We start from the raw sequence: 18,444 nt of genomic DNA on the forward strand, positions 1-18,444 counted from the left end.
ACTAGTTTTGAAGAACTTGAAGGCAAGAACCTGGTCAAATGAATAAAGATCAGAAATGGTCAAAAGAAATTCATATAGAAATGTAACACTCAGCAAGTGCATCAAAACCATTTTTCATTTGCTCACTCAGAGACTCATTCACAATAGCTGAATTACACGTATTTATACTGAGTATGTACAGTTAGTTGAACATAAATATGACAGGTATTTGTGAAAAACTACTATGTAGATGGTTACTAAGTTTATAGTGATGTGTGTACTGATCTAGTGAGTCCTAGGGTCACCTTGGTACAGTCAGCTTTTTAAAATCTTATCAGTTTCTTGACACAATCAGTGAAAAACTGCACAGAAACTCCAAGTCCCAGCAAGTGATCAGGCCCATCGTCCACTGGAGGCAAAGCTTCTGCTGAACGAGAAGTTGATTTCAGAGGTCTTGTATTTTCCCCAAGCACCAAAAGGCACTACTACTGCAGTAGTGTTGTCTTCAGTACCATACTGTATTGCCTGCAAATTACGGCAGGAAGGAAGAGATGAACAATGGAAATCAGAGTCTGTACAAAAAGAAATGGCCTTTCTCTGGAAGGCCAAACTGGCTTAAAACACAGTTACTAACGCAGTTATTTCACAGTGGTTTGTATCAATTGCATATAGGATAACTGATGTCCCAAACAACTATATTAACTATATGCCACTGTAGCGGTTTTGGCAATAAATACACCAGTGGACTAAGGTACAAGATACGTAGCTCCTGAAGAAGAAAACACACGTAAAGCATTTAGCATAGGGAATAATGCAGGGTTAAGGATTCAGTGTTAGCTCTTACCTAGCAATTCTGCTCCTAGGAATTTAGCTTAAAGAAATAATAACCTAAGGAAGTGGATGTGTATAAAGATATAAAACTGTAAGAAAGTTTATTACAGTCTATACAAAATAGAAAACTGGCATAAACTAAACTTCCTACAGTGGAATTATAAATCAATTTTAGGAACTAATGCAAAGAGCAAATTATATAGTCAGCATTAATAAGTGCTTGGGATTACAGCAAATGTACTTCAAAAGACCTCAGAGCCTGGGACTTCCTGGGTTCGATCCCTGGTCCGGGAAGATCCCACATGCCGTAGAGCAACTAAGCCCATGTGCCACAACTATTGAGCCTGCGCTTGAGCCCGCGAGCCACAACTACTGAGCCTGCGCTCTAGAGCCCACGAGCCACACTACTGAAGCCCGCGTGCCTAGAGCCCATGCTCCTCAACAAGAGAAGCCTGCGCACCGCAACGGGAAGTAGTCCCTGCTCGCCACAACTAGAGAAAGCCCACGCACAGCAACGAAGACCCAACGCAGCCAAAAATAAATAAATTTATTTATTAAAAAAAAAAAGAAAATACCTCAGAGCCTGAGGTCAAAACTCTGAAGAAAAAGATTGATAAAAAATATATGATATAGGGGCTTCCCTGGTGGCGCAGTGGTTGGGAATCCACCTGCCAATGCAGGGAACACGGGTTCGAGCCCTGGTCCGGGAAGATCCCACATGCCATGGAGCAACTAAGCCCGTGCACCACAACTACTGAGCCTGTGCTCTAGAGCCTGTGAGCCACAAATAGTGAGCCCACGAGCCACAACTACTGAGCCTGCTCTATAGAGCCTGTGAGCCACAACTACTGACGCCCGCACGCCTAGAACCCATGCTCTGCAACAAAGAGAAGCCACCACAATGAGAAGCCCGCGCACTGCAGCAAAGGGTAGACCCTGCTCGCCGCAACTGGAGAAAGCCTGCATGCAGCAATGAAGACCCAATGCAGCCAAAAATAAATAAATAAAGTAAAAAAAAAAAAGAGAGCTATCTATCCAAACAGAGTATTAACACATGGAAATTTTACATTTTTTTTTTACTGGATATTATCCAGCTTCCAAATTTTAGCTCTGACTGGCACACCAACATACGACTCACCCATATAGCTTTTTGTATTTGTTTGTTTTTACACACCCATCTTTCAAAACCAGAAATTGACTATGCTATAGTGTTTCTACATTGGATGTTCATGTGGAGCAGTCTAGTTTGAAATGGTCCAGTGGCTGGATTCAGGAGCTCGGCTGTCTGGGTTTGAAGACCAGTTCTGCAATGTGACAATCTTGCCATCTTGAATAAGTTACTTAATGTCTCGGCCTCTGTGCCCCTGCTCTCTTCCTCTGTGAAGAAGGGATAATCCTACCTCCAGCCCCAGAGGGTTATCATGATGATTACATGAGTTAAATACATATGAATAGAAAAGTGCCTGACACACGGTGACATGAGTATTTGCTAATGTTATAATTTACCAATGCTGTTACTGTCATTTCAAGATGTGTACAAAGCCAAAAAAGAAACATGGCTCATTTCCTTGGCATATTGATTTTACTTAACTACTTGGAAGAATTGGAAAAACATTTTTAATTGGAAATATTATGGAGTCAAGTGTAAAATTCCATGTAATACTAAAGCTAAAACACAAGATTTCAAAGAAATCTGCAGTCAGTGGTGGCCCCTGCAGGCTGCAGCGAAACCTGCACCTGGCTTTGTGCTCTCCTCCCCGCCCTGGGACTTCTCTAGCGGAAGCTCTGCTGTGTCACCTGTTCAGTAACTGCATGGGCGGCTTCACTGGGATCGTGGCACTGATTGACGAAGTCACAGATCTCTTGGCTGTTTACCATGAAGTTAATGCCATCTGTAGTGAGGACCAGGAAGCTGTCATCAGCATGATGTAGCTGCGGTCAGAAGCAAATGCACAGGGTTATAAACCAGACAGCCTGAGGATAATCTTCATAATGCAACAATTTTATCTGTTTTCCAAGTGGTCAGCCGTGTGTCAGAGCTTGTAGGCAAACAGAGTGAAAATGGAAGGCCTGCATTTAGGCCAAAAGTGGCAACATGTAGCATCAATCACCGAGGACAAACCTAACATTTACTTAGTAACACCGTGGAGGAAGAAGCCAGGTCGCTAAATGCTACCGGGCAGCTTGATGTAATGGCTGAGAGCACTGTCTCTGGAGCCAGGCTCCCTGGGTGTGAAACCCACCTCTGTTTTTCAACTGGGCAAACATAGGTAGGTTGAAGTGTATATGCTCCAGAATTGTTTTCTCTGTAAAATGGGGTAGGAGTAGCTATTTTGAACAGAGCCTGGCACATAGTAAACTGCTATGTAAGTATTTGTTAGATGAAATGAATATAAGTGGGATATCTATAAGACATAAAACCGTTCAATAAATTAACAGTCATTTGCTGCCGTTACTGGGAGCCTACACTCTAATGTGCCAGGTACTAGAGCAGGCTGGGGGTTGCACAGGTGAAGTGTCGGCTCACCACTGGGTGTATGCTGGGGGAAGCGTAGCGTAATGGGGGCAATGATTAGTAGCAAGCAGAAGATGTCACAAAAAGAGAGGTGGGACAATTATTTAGCTTGGTGGAAAAAGGAAGTCAGGCTCAGCTTCCAAGGGAGAGGGATGCTGAATGATGAGGTGCAGGTGAGCAAGGGCAGTACAGTGATGCTTCCAGGCAAATTCCACAGCAGGGTGACACAAAGCCAACACTTCCTCATACATTAGGCCAGGAAAGCACTATCCTATTTTATCTGAAAAGTTTATCTATCCTTCCATTAATAACTTCTGTTTAAAAGCCATTCTGGGGACTTCCCTGGTGGTGCAGTGGTTAAGAATCCGCCTTCCAGTTCAGGGGACGCGGGTTCAATCCCTGGGCGGGGAACTGAGATCCCGCATGCCGCAGGGCAACTAAGCCCGTGTGCCGCAACTACTGAGACCATGCTCTCTGGAGCCCGAGTGACACAACAAGAGAGGAGCCCACGCACCGCGAGGAAGAGCCTGAGTGCCACAACAAAAAGATCCCATGCGCCACAAGTAAGACCCGATGCAGCCCCAAACCAATAAATAAATAAATAAAATGAGTATTTTTTCAAAAACTAAGAATAAAAGTCACTCTGGCTTCAGTTAAGGCTTTCAAGAAAGCCTGCGGCTGGAGACAGTCCTGCATTCCTTCCTTGCCTGTGTATCAAGGGTTTGCAAGTCGTTTCTTACCTTAATCCTCTTTGTTTCTGGTTCTGCTATCACACCACTGGTTTTAAGATCCAGATCTCCAAGACTCCTGGTCATTGCGAGTCTGCCGTTCACGTGAGGCTGTCCCAAACTATTCCAAGCTATAAAACCGCCACATTTCTTAATCCTGGTCAAAAAAAAATGTTAAAAGACTACGTTGTGATACCCAGAAAACCAAGGCTCCGTTAAACTTAAGCATAAAATCAGCTTAAAATGCAAGGTTTTATTTCTGTCTTGAACTATATAAATACTATCCTTATAGAAAGATTGATGAGTGGGGGTGGTACCTTTCTTTTTCATCTTTTCTTTCTGGAGTATGGTCAATTGTCAGCTTCATGGGTTTTCCTTTTCTGCACAAAATAGCTCGGCTATCGCCAACGCTGGCTACAACCAGTTCAATACCATCTCTCAAAAGGGCTACCGTTGCAGTAGTCCCAGAGGTCAGAAGGGTCGCTGCAGACACGATGAAAAAGAGAACAAGTCAGTGACGGTCAAATGATTGGATGTGGAATTTTTATTACAAGATAAAACATAGGCATGTTAAACTAATGCTGAAATGTATCATTCTAATTTAACTAGAGCTATGCAAATAAAATGCAAATGAACTATGTAAGTAAGAGCATGCAGAGAAAGAGGTATTTAATTCAGTAACAAGGCTCCATGCAAACAGAGAAAGTTGCTAACCTAATTTGGTAAAAAATGCATCACTGTCTCCAAATGGCTTCTATTTATACGCAGTAGGGTTCACTTGAATGGATCATTATTACACCTTTGTGTGTGCATCAGGTGTTGGGATTAAGAGCATTACATTTTAATTAGATTGGCTAATATGGCAGGATGATTTAGGTCTACAGAGCCCATTCAGGCAAGCCAACTTCTCTAAAATCTATGCACTCAGCTTTTTTCTTCCATTTCTTACCCCTGTCCTGTGAAATTATCATCAGTTAATAGGCTAAGCAAGATATGCCAAGTGCCTCATTGGCTCTTCAAGCACTATATTTTATATTCTTTCCTTCTACACCTGTTTTAATTTTACAAATGTTCACCAAAAAAAATCCTAAAACGGTTAAAGGTTCACATTCTTTTCTCATCTTTGTCCTCCCCAGATGTGAAACAAAGGTACAGCCATCATCATATTAGGAGTAAATCTGGAGAGCAGGGAATGAAATTCATTCTAGTTTCCCATAAACTTGGTATAGTTCACACTTGTAGTTCCACCGAACAATCAGTCTGTCCCCAGATGCCGGACAGTGCTGCCAAGTGCTAATCCTGTGGTCAAGCCCTGGGCCCAGAGCACTCCAAGAATATTAATTTCCTCCAACCAATAACAAAATTATACGTTGCTTGGCTGGAGGTCACCGCTATTTCCTCCATCCAATCCAGAGGGCATTTTTGCATCTTTCTTTGGTGTGTATTCTAACAGTGTCTGCCCTGAGTTCTTTACTGTTTGTTAAAAGTTTTGAGGGTGCATTGAGCCTTGTCAAAGTGAGAGTACTGTGAAATTATGGGCTAAAAAGGAAAGCAAATTGAGAAAATCAAAAAAGATAGCATTTAAAGCAGGTATTATCTTCAGTAACATGGTTAATTCTTTAAAGCATCTAAGTAAAATATTCAGGTGATCATCTAAAGATGATTTTGACTTCAAAGGCAGATTTAGGAAAAATGAAGTGCTATTGACTGACGGAAGCTCAGTCTTTCCCTTTTTTTTTTTTTTTAAAGACAATTTTCAAAACAGCAGTAATGCATTTTGGAAAGGTATATATGCAAGTATTTTCCAATCAGTATATTAAAATGCCTGCTTTAATCAGAAGAGGAAAATGGAAAAAAAAACATGAATAAACCCTGCTTAATCTTCTATATCCGTGCCGGATTTACTTTATGGAGAGAGAGCGTATATGGTTGCACTATCTTCCCATTTATCTCTTTTGATTTTGGAACTGCTGTGCCAAAGTAGTGTCATCTTGGCAAAACTAAAATATGTAACATATCATAGTCGTACAACACAAACGTTTTAGTGTATCTGTGATGTTTATATTACAAATGTCAACTTGTGAGTATCCTAAAACATTATACAAGGGAAGCTTTACAGTTGAACCTCTGTAATCTTTTCAAATGATGAGAAGAGCCAGGCGAGAAAACACAGGCGTTTACTCAGATGCTACCTGTCCAGGGAGTTTAGTATTCTCCTTTGTTTAAACTGACAGGAGCAGCTTTTCTCTCTCTCTCTTTTTTTTTTTTTTTTTTGGCCGCGCTACACAGCAGCACGCGGGATCTGAGTTCCCTGACCAGGGATCGAACTGGTGCCCCCTGTAGTGCAAGCTCCGAGTCTTAACCACCAGGGAAGTCCCAGGAGCAGCTTTTTCTTAAAAGTGGTTTTTAATTGGCTACATCAAGAGTTAAAACCTCATAAATGAAAACTTCAAGTTTAGCTGCTTAGGATTATAATTCATGGCTCTGCCATTTGGGAATTTAAAAGAGCTTGAGTTTTTAACCAACCCAACTTCACAGTTCCAAAATCCCAGGATTTATGGGAAAGTTTTCAAAACTGTTGGTTCTGGTTTGCTAAGCATCTAAGAATATAAATATTAAATCAGCATTTATTTTCATTTAACATTTAACAGGGAAGTAAAAATTCTCACTTTTTCCCCTAACAACAAAACTATAAAACTAAGACATCTTTCAATAAGTTCTTAACACTCACTGGACATTTTCTACTGCAAGTCATCTCAACTAATGGGACAAAGAGGATGTGGGAACCTTCCAGTAGTCCAGGCTAGGAACCGCTGGACTCCTTCACCTGGGACAAAATTAAGCAGATCTCTCTTTCCACTGAAGCCCAGCATATAGTGTCCACGGGCTCCAGGTCTAGAGCTGCTGACCAGGCACAGTTCTCTGCCACAAATAACACGCACAGAGGCAAATAGGAAATTCACCCAGGAATTGTGCTCAAACATTACAAACCTGCAACACAGGGGAGGGTAGAGAAAGAGCTGCAAAATAAGGGGAAGGGTTTTATTTTGGTGAAAATTTCACTAGCAAATTATATAATATTCCAGGAGATGCCAAATCAATGATTCCAAAACTCAGTTTGCCCAAGTTGATGGTATTTTGTAGTTGAGTCTGTTTTTCATCACAGAGCAACACTTCTTGGTTTTGTGGCTTCCCAAGGCAGGAAAACCTATATTCTAATGTATGTGTACCAAGACACATATTGTGGTAACCCAGACACACATCTATATACTCATGCACACACACACAGTCAGTCAGTCAGTCTTGAAGAGTAAATCAGTACGTTTATTGAGTTGAAAAAAATGCACCATAAATTTGTTTGGTATCAATATCAGAACTGTCCCAGTTACAAAAGGGAAAATTCATGGGTATTCATGGGTAGAGCACTGAATAGTTCGTATCTGACAAGCATACCAGAGAGGATGTAAACTACAGTATACCACCAAATTACTGGGATTTAAATATAAATCAAGAAGGAATCAAAGCACCTCCTATACCAGACACAAGGAGTGACTTATTTGTTAATGGTGCTAAATGCAAGGATTTTAGTATCTATAAGGCATTTTTTGAATAGAAGATTAAATTAATTGTTTAAATAAAGGCTAGCAAGGCTCTTGAGCTCTAATGAATGTTTACAATTTTATGTAATTCATAAAATGGGAGTTTCTGCAGCTCTCTCTTTCCTCCAGTGTCGCAGGTCAATATATCAAAAGAAAAATGATCAAGATTTTGAATGGCAACATAAAGAGTAAAGCTGTACTTTTCAAAGTATAACCCCCCTGCCCCCGGTAATTATTCAACTGTGTAAAAAATAATATGTATAAACCAATACAGTTTCAGTGTTTATCAAAAATGGGCATTCTAGACATGTATGATCATAAACACTAAATCAGTAACAAGTTGAAGCAGTAACAGCACAATAAGAATATCTCTTCAATGCTGTCCCTATTTTTTTTGCTTTTGGCTGCCTCCAACATAAGAAGGGAAATCAAAAACATGGCATTTCTCACACTGGTTATTTTTTAGTGTAATTCTTCCATAAAGAGATCAAGGAACATGAAGAGCATGGAAGTTTCCAATGAGACTCACAATGCTGCCACCAACGTCTCCCACTCTGAACGTCAGAGCAAGTCTTCTCTTTTTGATCCATTTGTCTCTTGGGGAGCTTTGTTGCTTTCAAATCTTAAGCAATCTAGAAACACTTCGAAGAGTTTATCGGATATAGAGGATATCATCTAAGTTTTCTACCATCTGGTTTGAGTGACAATTTGTTCATTAAACAATAGACTAATGGGACATCACTTGAACTTACTGGCTGGTTTCATTAATTGTAAAAATACACATGACTGGTATAAAATGAATACAAAATATTCAAAGATGATGATGAAATTAGCTAGTTGTAAATAAGGGTAAATTGAAAATGCATCTACAACAAATCAATAAAAATAGCTAGCAATTTCTTAAGGTCTGTTTCTTGATAAGTGGCATTCTGATTTTATTCTCCTCAAACTACCCTCATTTTAAACTGAAATAGTAAATATTTTAAATGCTAATGAGGTAATTGGAAGTATTTTATGCAGATATTGGATGAAAGTCTTAAAAAGAGAGTGTTTTATTTTCACTTTATTATTTTCACTTTCTTTTGAGAAAGCTAATAGTATGACGTGGGGCACTCTTCCCTACCTGAAATTCCAGCATTAGTGATTCATTCCTATGGTTTAACCAGTCTCTTTTCAGCTTTCCTTACTCAAAACTCAGATCCCCCCTAGAAGTGATAACTCATTAAACTATATACATTATGTTAATAATTTGGTTAAATCAGCTATAGGATAATCAAGGGATAAGTTATAATAACTTCGGTAAGAAAGCGTAGGCAGTGGAGATCAGTTTAGTCCAAATAATTATTGAGTACCTTCCAGACTCTCTACAGGGTGCTGAACCCTAGAGATTCAAAACTGAATAAGCCATGGCCCCTACCCTCAAGCTGATCACAGAAAGGGTTCAAGGAGGGAAAATGGAGCTGATGCTGAAAGAAAAGGTGAAAGAAATTGGAGAGGGCAAACTGCACTTACTTCACAATTTTATTTAACTAGCATGGGTCCTACTCACAGCTATGCCAAAAAGAATATTATTCGCTCTTATAATACTGATACTGCTTCAGTTCTTACTAAAAACTAAAAAATGTTTTTTAATTTAAATAATCACTTTGAAATCTGAAGTGGTACGCTTTTTTTTTTAAAAAATCCGCATATTGAAAGGTTAAACGACGTACAGCATCCTATCTTTAGTGGCTTTAATATATTTGATAAAATAGCCCCCAAAAATCAAAAGGCAATTTTTGCCACCTTTGGAAGCCTTGGCAACCGATTAAGAATAAATTTAAAGCTGTTCTCAAAATACTTACTTAAAAAAAAAAACCACACAGACTAACTGATCTGTAAGAATACATCGAAAATAAGACTTAAGAACAACAATGTCATAACAGACCCTTTCTTTTTCTTTTAGTAGTACTCTAAGCATCATTCTGTCATGCTCCATTATACTCGCAAGCAAATGAAAAATAAATTCTAGAATTATCTTATGAAAGGTCTGAGATCATTAACTCAAAGTATGTGACAGAGGAACTAAGTTAAATAAATAAATTTTCACTTCATTATTAGAGATGAAGTACATTTTTATGATTAATGTTTTTGCACAACTGAATTGATGTGAGAAAGGTATCTTTAGAAAGGTTCTTTTAAGGTAGGCAAGTTAAGTCAATTCTCTCCCTAAGTTCAAAATTCCCTTTAACTGTAATTTATTATTTAATAAATGAAAGGAGTACTCTCACATTTTATACCAAATCTATCACTGTTTTAAGCATCTTCGTCAAGTAGATCCTTTACAAAAGGGCTAACTGCACCCATGAAGGGTTACTGGTTTTTGATTGTTGGCCACATTTCCATGGTAAAGTTGAACATTCCTTTCTGAAAACCTTGCCCAGTGTGCTCTACCTATTTACGCAACAGCTGGGGCACACCACCTGCGCTACAGCCGATAAACTTCGTGGTGTGATACACAGCCGACCTGCTTATGGATGAAATAAAAGCATAGCAATATTCAGAGTTATAAAAATACAGCTATAAGAAAGTGTTTTGATGTCCTCGTCACTTTCGTATGTTTTACCCACGAGGAACCAGTACAGAATCTCTTCACTTTTGTATGTTTTCCCCACGAGGAACAAGTACAGAATCTTATGCTAAAATCTACCGTCTCTCAACCCTTATTTTCACAAGGTGAGGGGCCAGCTGGAAGGCGGAAGAAAAGTCCTAAGGAACGGAGAAGAGAAAATGGGCCTGAATAATCTACAAACGAGAAAATAAATCCCTGAACTGAACAAAGAGAGTGGACTCTAATGCTTTTCGGAGAAGTATGATGATGATAAAGTTCTCGAAAAAGAGGAGGAAAAACTTCTTAAAATGGCAAATAGGGCCATCCTAGAATCATCCTAATACTCATCTTTAAATACGCCCATGAGAGAGGCCACGGTGGGTGCCAGGAACATCTCAGGCCTAACTCTGCAATTGACCTTCTACCTCTCTCTGAGTTTCACTTCCTCATCTGTGAAATAGCCAGAATTTCCAGCCCTATGCCCTCCAACTGAAAATTACAAAAATAACATTGCTGTGGTACACTTTGACCTCCTTTAAACAAAAGGACGAACAAAACACAGATTAATGTTACTGCATGATTCGTTTTCAAATCGGTTATGAGGTCTATATGCATACATTTAAATGGTTGCTGCAGAAGTTTTCAAGGTTAACTTTATGAGCAATAAACTGGGGGGCCAGCTAACCAAAAAACATCAGCTACATTCTCCTGAAATGGTTTTGATAAATTTAGTCAAAATCAGAAACATTTTACTTTCAAAATGTAAGGTCACACAGTACACAAATTCTAAAATTCAGCTGCCATGGCCTTGTGTTTAACAAGTAAAAAAAAATGTCAACTAGTTACCACGGGAAAGCTGCAAGATCAAGCTTTTTTAAGAAATGGAAGAAAAAAGATCTTCCTTCTAATTTTACAGAGTAGTGCATATTAGCCATTGTCCTTTTCTATTGAGGACCAATTAGCAATTTTCTTCTGATGTGGACATTTACTCTCTGGCTAGATTAGATTACCCTGTAGTGAATTTCAGTACTTGCTTGTCAGATTCCTCTTAAAAAAAGAACCCAAAATAATAAACCCTCTCATAGTACGGACCTCTTGCCCATAAAACAAGCAATCAAACAGATTAAAAAATGTTTTTTAATCTTTGTAAAATTGAAATTCAATATCAGAGCCATTTTGGAGCTCCAATTTCTAAAACAATCTCCAATATAGTTCATTTAAAAGTGGATTTCTGGATTCCAAATAACATTTAAAGTGATTCTTCATTTAAAAAATCATTTTCAACATAAGCATCCTTACAAATAAACTTACATTAAAACTCCCACCCCTAAAGGGCTCAAAGTGTTTCCTTTTTCCCTGAAATGCCCCAGGACAGTAAAGAAAGAGATTGCTTTACTTACCATCAGCAGACAGGTGGGCGTGCCTTGCAAAGGCTTTATCTATTTCTAGAAAAGCCAAGGTCAACACAGTTTCCAAGTTCTCCTCCTTAGGAAGCAAATCCCTTCATGGAGAGGAAAAAAGAGCCCCAAACAGTCATTTGACTACAGGTTTCTAGCCTTCCTCTTGGTCCCTCCAGCTAGCATAGTCATTCCATACAATGGACCTCCGTGGCTTGCCTTTCAGAGGCTTCAGATCCACATATTAACGAATCAAATTGAGAAAGAATCAGGCACAGAGATAAGCCTTTAAAAACAGTCAAATAAAAGCCCAAGTCTCCATCCTTAAAAAATTAATCCTCACTATCACAACCCTGAGAAGTCAAGAGTTCCTTTATATTAAATTTAAGCCACTGAGTTCCTTTGTGGAATAAGGCAAAATATATATAAATCAACTGATGAATGGTATGAATAACTATGCTTGGGAAGAAGAGTCACGTGGTCATAACTGTCACATGTTCTCCCCCTCTTTTAATTCTAGCAGTAGAATAATTAATAATAATAATAATTAATAATAATTGCGGTAAATAAACTTTTTAAAGAGCTCCAAAGCACCCTCATTAAAAGCATTTTCCCTATTCTAATGCCAATCATCTAAAGCTATTTTCAACAAGTATTCCAAGCTATTCATACCACTTGAAGGAATAATTACCACTTACTGAAGCACTGTGTGCCCTGCACTGATAGGAGTAAATGTTACTCATAGATTCTCAGAGTACATGAGATCATGTACTTTATTATGTTAATTCACTTGAAATGATCACAAGTCAAGGGCTGCAGATTCTGGTCAATGCTCTCACCAAGGGAGTTGTTAAAACATACATATTTCTGAAGTGGTAATAATCATCTGTAATAACTGGCATGCTTGAGCAACTGCTTGTTCATAAAACAATAGTGTGAAAGCACTCAAATAACTACCTTAACAGTGAACCTTGGGACTTCCCTGGTGGTACAGTGGTTAAGAATCTGCCTGCCAACGCAGGGGACACGGGTTCGAGCCCTGGTCCGGGAAGATCCCATATGCCGCGGAGTAACTAAGCCCGTGCGCCACAACTACTGCGCCTGTGCTCTAGAGCCCACGAGCCACAACTACTGAGCCCACGAGCCACAACTACTGAAGCCCGTGCGCCTGGAGCCCGTGCTCTGCAACAAGAGAAGCCACCGCAGTGAGAAGCCCGCGCACCGCAACGAAGAGTAAGCCCCGCTCACCGCAGCCAGAGTAAAGCCCGCGCACAGCAGCAACGAAGACCCAATGCAGCCATACATACATAGAAAAACAAACAAAAAAAAGCAGTGAATGTCTCAGCCAAAAGGTGAAGTTTAAACAGGAAGCAGAAGGCACACTGCAGAGAGTGAAAGCCATTGTATCGTTTGTACATACAGGATGCATTTCTCCATGTGGGTGTGACAGAAATCGGCCGCCGACGGTCCGCCATGGCCATCATACACCGCAAAGTACAGGACTTCGTCTGTCAGCTGAGCGAAGCCAAACCGATCTTCGTTCTCTTTTCGTTTGCCAATCTGCGAGGCGCAGCCCACGTTCGCCAAGCTGACTTTGGGAATCGGCTTGCCATACTTAATGCTGGGCGGCAGCAGAATCGGCTCATCGATGCGGTTATCCCAGATGCCAAAATTATCCCAGGTGGCTGGCCGTCCGCTACCATCAGGGTCAAACCGAGAACACCGGGCCTCTGAAGTGGAGCTGTGGCACGTGGGCGTCACCCACCTGTCGTCCTGCAGCAGGCGGGCGCCGAGTAGCGCTTTCCTCCTCACCTGGTTTCCAGCACTTCTAACCAAAGTAAGTAAGGCAGCTGTGGACATAACTCCAGAGGACTCAGGAATTAGGGAACCGTCAATGGAACAACAATGGGCTGTCTTCCAGAGAAACGATGCAACTGAGTAGAAAGAAACAGAGAAAGAGAAAGGGAGAGGGAGGGAGAGAGAGAGAGAGAGAGAGAGAGAGAGAGAGAGAGAGAGAGAGAGAGACTCCATCAATGATTTCAAATATAACTGATATATCATTAGATAGTACCAAGAATGAAGTCTGTAAAGGAGGTGGCACTTAACAGCCTACTTCTAAGAATAGTGGATCAAAAATGAATTGATTTACCTACCCCATTCACAGGGTTTAAATTCTATAAAAATTTGACAATGTGCACAGCTCACATAGAACAAGTGCTTCTCCAACTTTAACCTACAATCACTTGGGGATCTTGCTAAAATGTAAATTCTGATTCAGTCTGTCAGGTGAGGCCTGAGATGCCGTATTTCCAACCAGCTCCCTGGTCCTGCAAACAAGTTGCTGGTCGGGCAGGCCCACACTTTGAGTGGCGAGAATATAGAAAACAGGTGTAACTAAATAGTCTTCCCTTCATTAACTCCACTGCTCTGAAGAAAAGGTGGGGAAAAATATTAACAGTAACAAAGTCTCTTACAAGAGTTAGAAATTTAAAAAAAAGAAAACTGGTTAATAGAATATTTATGATAGTTCTGTACTCAGAGAGTGCCCAAGTTTTAGCAAAGATACAATCTAGGATCTCAGTTCAGTTTAAGATTTCTCAACTTACTAAACTTTATTATTCTGGTTAATGTAAATTGGGTCGTGTGTGTGATCTCAGAAACTGGGGGCAACTGCACGTGTGACAAGCAGCCCTGATTTATGAGCCACTGATCTATGCATTTACATTAACAGCTGCAGCTCATCCGAAAGCCTCCCCAGGGCGTTGGCAGGGGGAATTCCTACACCCCTGCGGGAAGGACTGTGTTTCTGGCAGTTTGCCATACAAATAAGGTTCTAAGCAGAAATTCGTCTCCACAGTGTTTCGTTCTGTTCCTTTATGAATTAAAAACCAACTGTAAAAAATAGCACAATGTTACGATTTGACAATGCCGGCGGAGGGTATACAGGTGTTATATTATTCTCAACTGCACGTTTGAATTGATTCACAATAAAAAAATGAATTTGAAAGAAATGTATCTCCCCAAAAGGCACACATGAACACACACAAAAAGCCCAGCTTGAATTCATCTACAAGAAAATGCATTACAGATTTGAAACAATCATTTTCAATAAGTGTTTGGAAATCAGTCTAGCTGTGTGTAGGAAGGACCATTACTCCTTTCAGTAAGTAAAGCAGTAGAAGGAAAGGATGAGGTTCCAAAGAACGCCCTTGGATACCTAAGCAATGGAAGACCTCTGAGCCCTGCCTTCTCAGAATTTAGAATGAAGATGGCCTCCCAAACTATTCATGGGTCACAAAAGACTTAGGAGGCCGTTCCCTCTTGGCCTTTTAGCTGATATCATGTACTAAAGTCTGAAACTCACTTCTTTTATGACGACACTGGGGTCGGGGGAGACATAGCACCTCCGGTTATCAAAGGGAAACCACATCCCATTACCAAAAAAAGAGGTGTTTACTCCTTTGCTTCTATTTGAAGGTTATATGTTATTCAAAACCAAAACTGTCTTTACTCCCCAATCAACACAAAACGTATGGCTCACGATTTACTTTAATCACATGAATTTTTTAAAACGTGTCAGTGTGAGCCTGCATATATTCTACATACTGACAGTAAGTAAACGCCGAAAATACTTTCCATTTTCATCATTTTAACATTCATTTGTGTGACCAGGCCTCCATCTTCCTCCTCCTCAATGCTTTTGGTTAATCTCATACTTTACAGTCCTGACACAGAACTCTGACAGTTGAACAAAGTTGACCCCTGATTGAACAACGCTGACTAGCAGGGGGGATTCTCAGCAAAGAGGGTTAAATGAAATAAGTTGTGAGTCCACGAGAGGAGGCATAGAGATTCCACAGTAGAGAGCTGGTGAAAAGCCACATCCTGAGAGTAGGAAATCTCAGGTGAAAAGCATCAGAAAGGGAGGGAAAAAAAAAAAAAAAAAGGCATTTGGTTTCTAGTAAACTTTTGAAGTATACACTTTGTTTAAAAATAAAAGGGGGGGAGTGATGAAGAAAGCCGCAGCTACAAGATTGCCGTGCCTAGTTTACATCTTCATCTTATTCCAATTTTATAATCCCGCAATGACTTAAACACCTTGGAGCTGTCCAAATATGCTTTTGGAAAAGGGAGGCGCTCCCGGTCTCTGGCAGCAGCGTGCACTTGGGATTTGAGTTAAACTGCTCTTGACTGTTGAAAGCAGGTAAAAAGTGCAGTTTATTGCTGTCATGTTAAGCACATGCCAAAATTACTCAGGAGTTCTAGGGATCAGTACTACTGAAACTTGCTTAGATTTATACCTCTAGCAAAAATAGTTAACGAAGTATTCACATTTGCCCATTATAAAGTGGCACTCAGGTATCTTTATATCAGTAACTTACACAGTGGAAACACAGGTAATTTTAATATTCTTAAAATAATTCTTTAAGCACTCTAGAAAAAAGAAAAAATCATCCCAATCGATTCAAATATTATGGAAACCTCCAAAATGTATTTCAGGAAATTTGGGCTCCAATATCCTCTTTACCAGTACCCTGCTAGGAGGAAGGAAAGAAAATCTACTAGTCTACATGAGGGAGAAAACAGAAACAACAGAAACCTCCAATGACTCCTCTTAGGTTTGATGTGAACATATGTATTTAGATGTTTGAATAGAGAAAAGAACATGGGAGCAATGAAAAGTATTCATCATTCTGATTCCATAAATATCTTGTAAAACATTTCAGTTAATGTGGATACAGACCATATTCCAAACGTTCATTTAAGAATTTTCCAGAACAACTGAGTATAAAGTGTGTATTTTATCCTTTTTCATTTCCTCTAGAGCACCTAATACAACGTTGAGATCTACACATTAAATTTTCAGTAAATTTTTTAAAAAAAGAAGAAGAATTTTCCTTTACGTTCTATCACCAGCACCTCTCCCACTCTTCCTCTTCTCTAAGATTCCAGTCAAGGGAAGTAGGTGCCTGTGTTGGTGACCAACAGAAACCGACTAAGGTTCCGAGAAAAAAATCCTGAAAAATTATAACTGAGACTTTTTTTCCCCTAGACTGCGACACTATTGCTGTCTTTCAAGACCAACATAATCTGTCCCCTTAGCTGCTCAGTTCTAAAGCGCCGACCACCTCCTTCTTTCCTCCGCACTGGTGGAGTGTGCAAGGACCGGAGAGGCCTTGCTGCACATTTCCAGTCTGAAGCTCAGAAAGGCCAAATTCCCTGGCTGTTGCCACCCGGAGTCTCGCCTTTGTCACCTCCTGGGAAATCTCTAATCGACAGACGGCGGCTGCGAAAGAAGACGTCAGCAGCCACAAGGCCTTGAGATTATAGTGCGCTCTTGGCAAAGCAAGACCCACGTCCGCAGGTCGATCCCAGCTAGGGCTCTGCATCCTTCTCTCTTCCGAGCCCCTGAAAAGCTCACCCTTGGACAGTTCGGGATCCTGGGCTTGGCTCGCTGGCCGGGACAGCTGAGCGACCCAGGGCGATACACCGCAGCAAGCGCAGCCTCCCACCGGCGCAGCGCGCGGCAATGCTGCCGGCTGTGTTCCCTCGCGCACCTTCCGCCGCCCAGACCCCGCCTCCCAACCGCAGTCTCCGCGGACAGATTCCGGCCACCGCCACGTCTCCCTCGGCCCGGCCGCAGCTGCAGCGGCGACAAGGCGCTGACCCCCGCAGCATCCTCGCGTCCGGGGGTTGGGGCTAGGCGACTCGGGGCCTCGCTAAAGGGAAGCGAGGGCGGGCGGCCCCTGCTTCCCGTCCATCGACCCTTCCATGGTCCCCTCCCTCCTTCCAGCCCGGCCCACCACCCTCGCTCGGCAGGAGCCTCCAGCTCGCAGTCAAGTTCAGGCCGAGGGCGAAGGCTCCGCAGGAAATGCCGGCAGCCGGTGGCTCAGCCAAGGTGGGCCCCGCCCGGACATGCTGCTCCAGAACTCGAAAAGAAAGCAAGCTGCGCACAGAGAACCCAGGCACCGGCCGCCGGGCTCGGACTGAAGGGGCTGGGGAACTAAACAGATATTCCCCTCCCCTCCCCTCCCGGGGGAACCCTCCTCCGTTTACCCTCCATTCCGCGGACCGGGAGCAGTGGGCTGTGCCCCCATCCGTAAGTATCATAAACGGTTAAATAAATGAAGTACACTCTCCAGGCTCTTACCTCGTGATGGCAATGTCCCTGGAAAAATTGTAATTAGCTAACGGAGGGCGGGAGAGGGGTTTTCTGTAAATAAGACTGCCTTCTCCGATGTTTCCAGTCTCTGGAGCAAGCAGTTAGAACACCCACTGGCTCAACTGCTGGAAATTCTCGAGAATTTTTCTCGGGCAGCTGCCAGATGGAGAGGGGCACGTCTGTTCCCGCTGACTGATGGCAGCTCCGACCAATCCGCGCTCAGCGGCGAGGCGCGCACGCCTCCCGGGCTCTCGGTCGCAGCCAATCACAGGTTCTGACGGGACCGAGCCTCCCCGCAAGGGCCGTTGGACTTGGCTGACTTTCAGCAGTGCACCGCAGAGCGACGTCAACTTGGGCCAGTGGTGGCTCGCGGGGATGTCCGCCCTTCCGAAGGCCGTGGCTCTCTGGCCAATGAGGGAGCGCCTCTGCGGTGGGTGAGGTCGAGAAATTTGGTACCTCGCCAGGAGGTTGAGGAGAGGCAGTGTGTCGCTTGGGGCAGTGGAGCGGTAGTGACAACTAGGAAAGCCAGAACGGAATGCCAACACTTTGCCTGGGCGGAGGTAATGAAAGACATCTGGTTTCATTGCTGTTCTTTGAAAAACTCAACAGTGCACCGTTCTTCGTGACTGAACAGGCATCTCG

At 41.9% G+C, this 18,444-nt stretch overlaps 1 protein-coding gene across 1 annotated transcript; it reads right to left on the bottom strand.

Moving 5' to 3' along the window:
• Positions 1-372: 372 nt before the first annotated feature.
• PPM1K (protein phosphatase, Mg2+/Mn2+ dependent 1K) lies at positions 373-17,929 on the bottom strand (the record flags this gene model as incomplete). The annotated part of the gene is made up of 7 exons (XM_082652930.1): positions 17,791-17,929; positions 13,060-13,573; positions 11,643-11,743; positions 4,371-4,536; positions 4,066-4,210; positions 2,608-2,742; positions 373-504 (listed from the first exon to the last, which is right to left on the bottom strand). Exons 2-7 carry the CDS (start codon positions 13,497-13,499, stop codon positions 373-375), a joined length of 1,119 nt encoding a protein of 372 aa, XP_082509056.1. The 5' UTR covers positions 13,500-13,573; positions 17,791-17,929.
• Positions 17,930-18,444: the final 515 nt, after the last annotated feature.

Source organism: Grampus griseus (genome assembly GCF_964374135.1).
Source record: "Grampus griseus genome assembly, chromosome: 4".
NCBI classification, from domain to species: domain Eukaryota; kingdom Metazoa; phylum Chordata; class Mammalia; order Artiodactyla; family Delphinidae; genus Grampus; species Grampus griseus.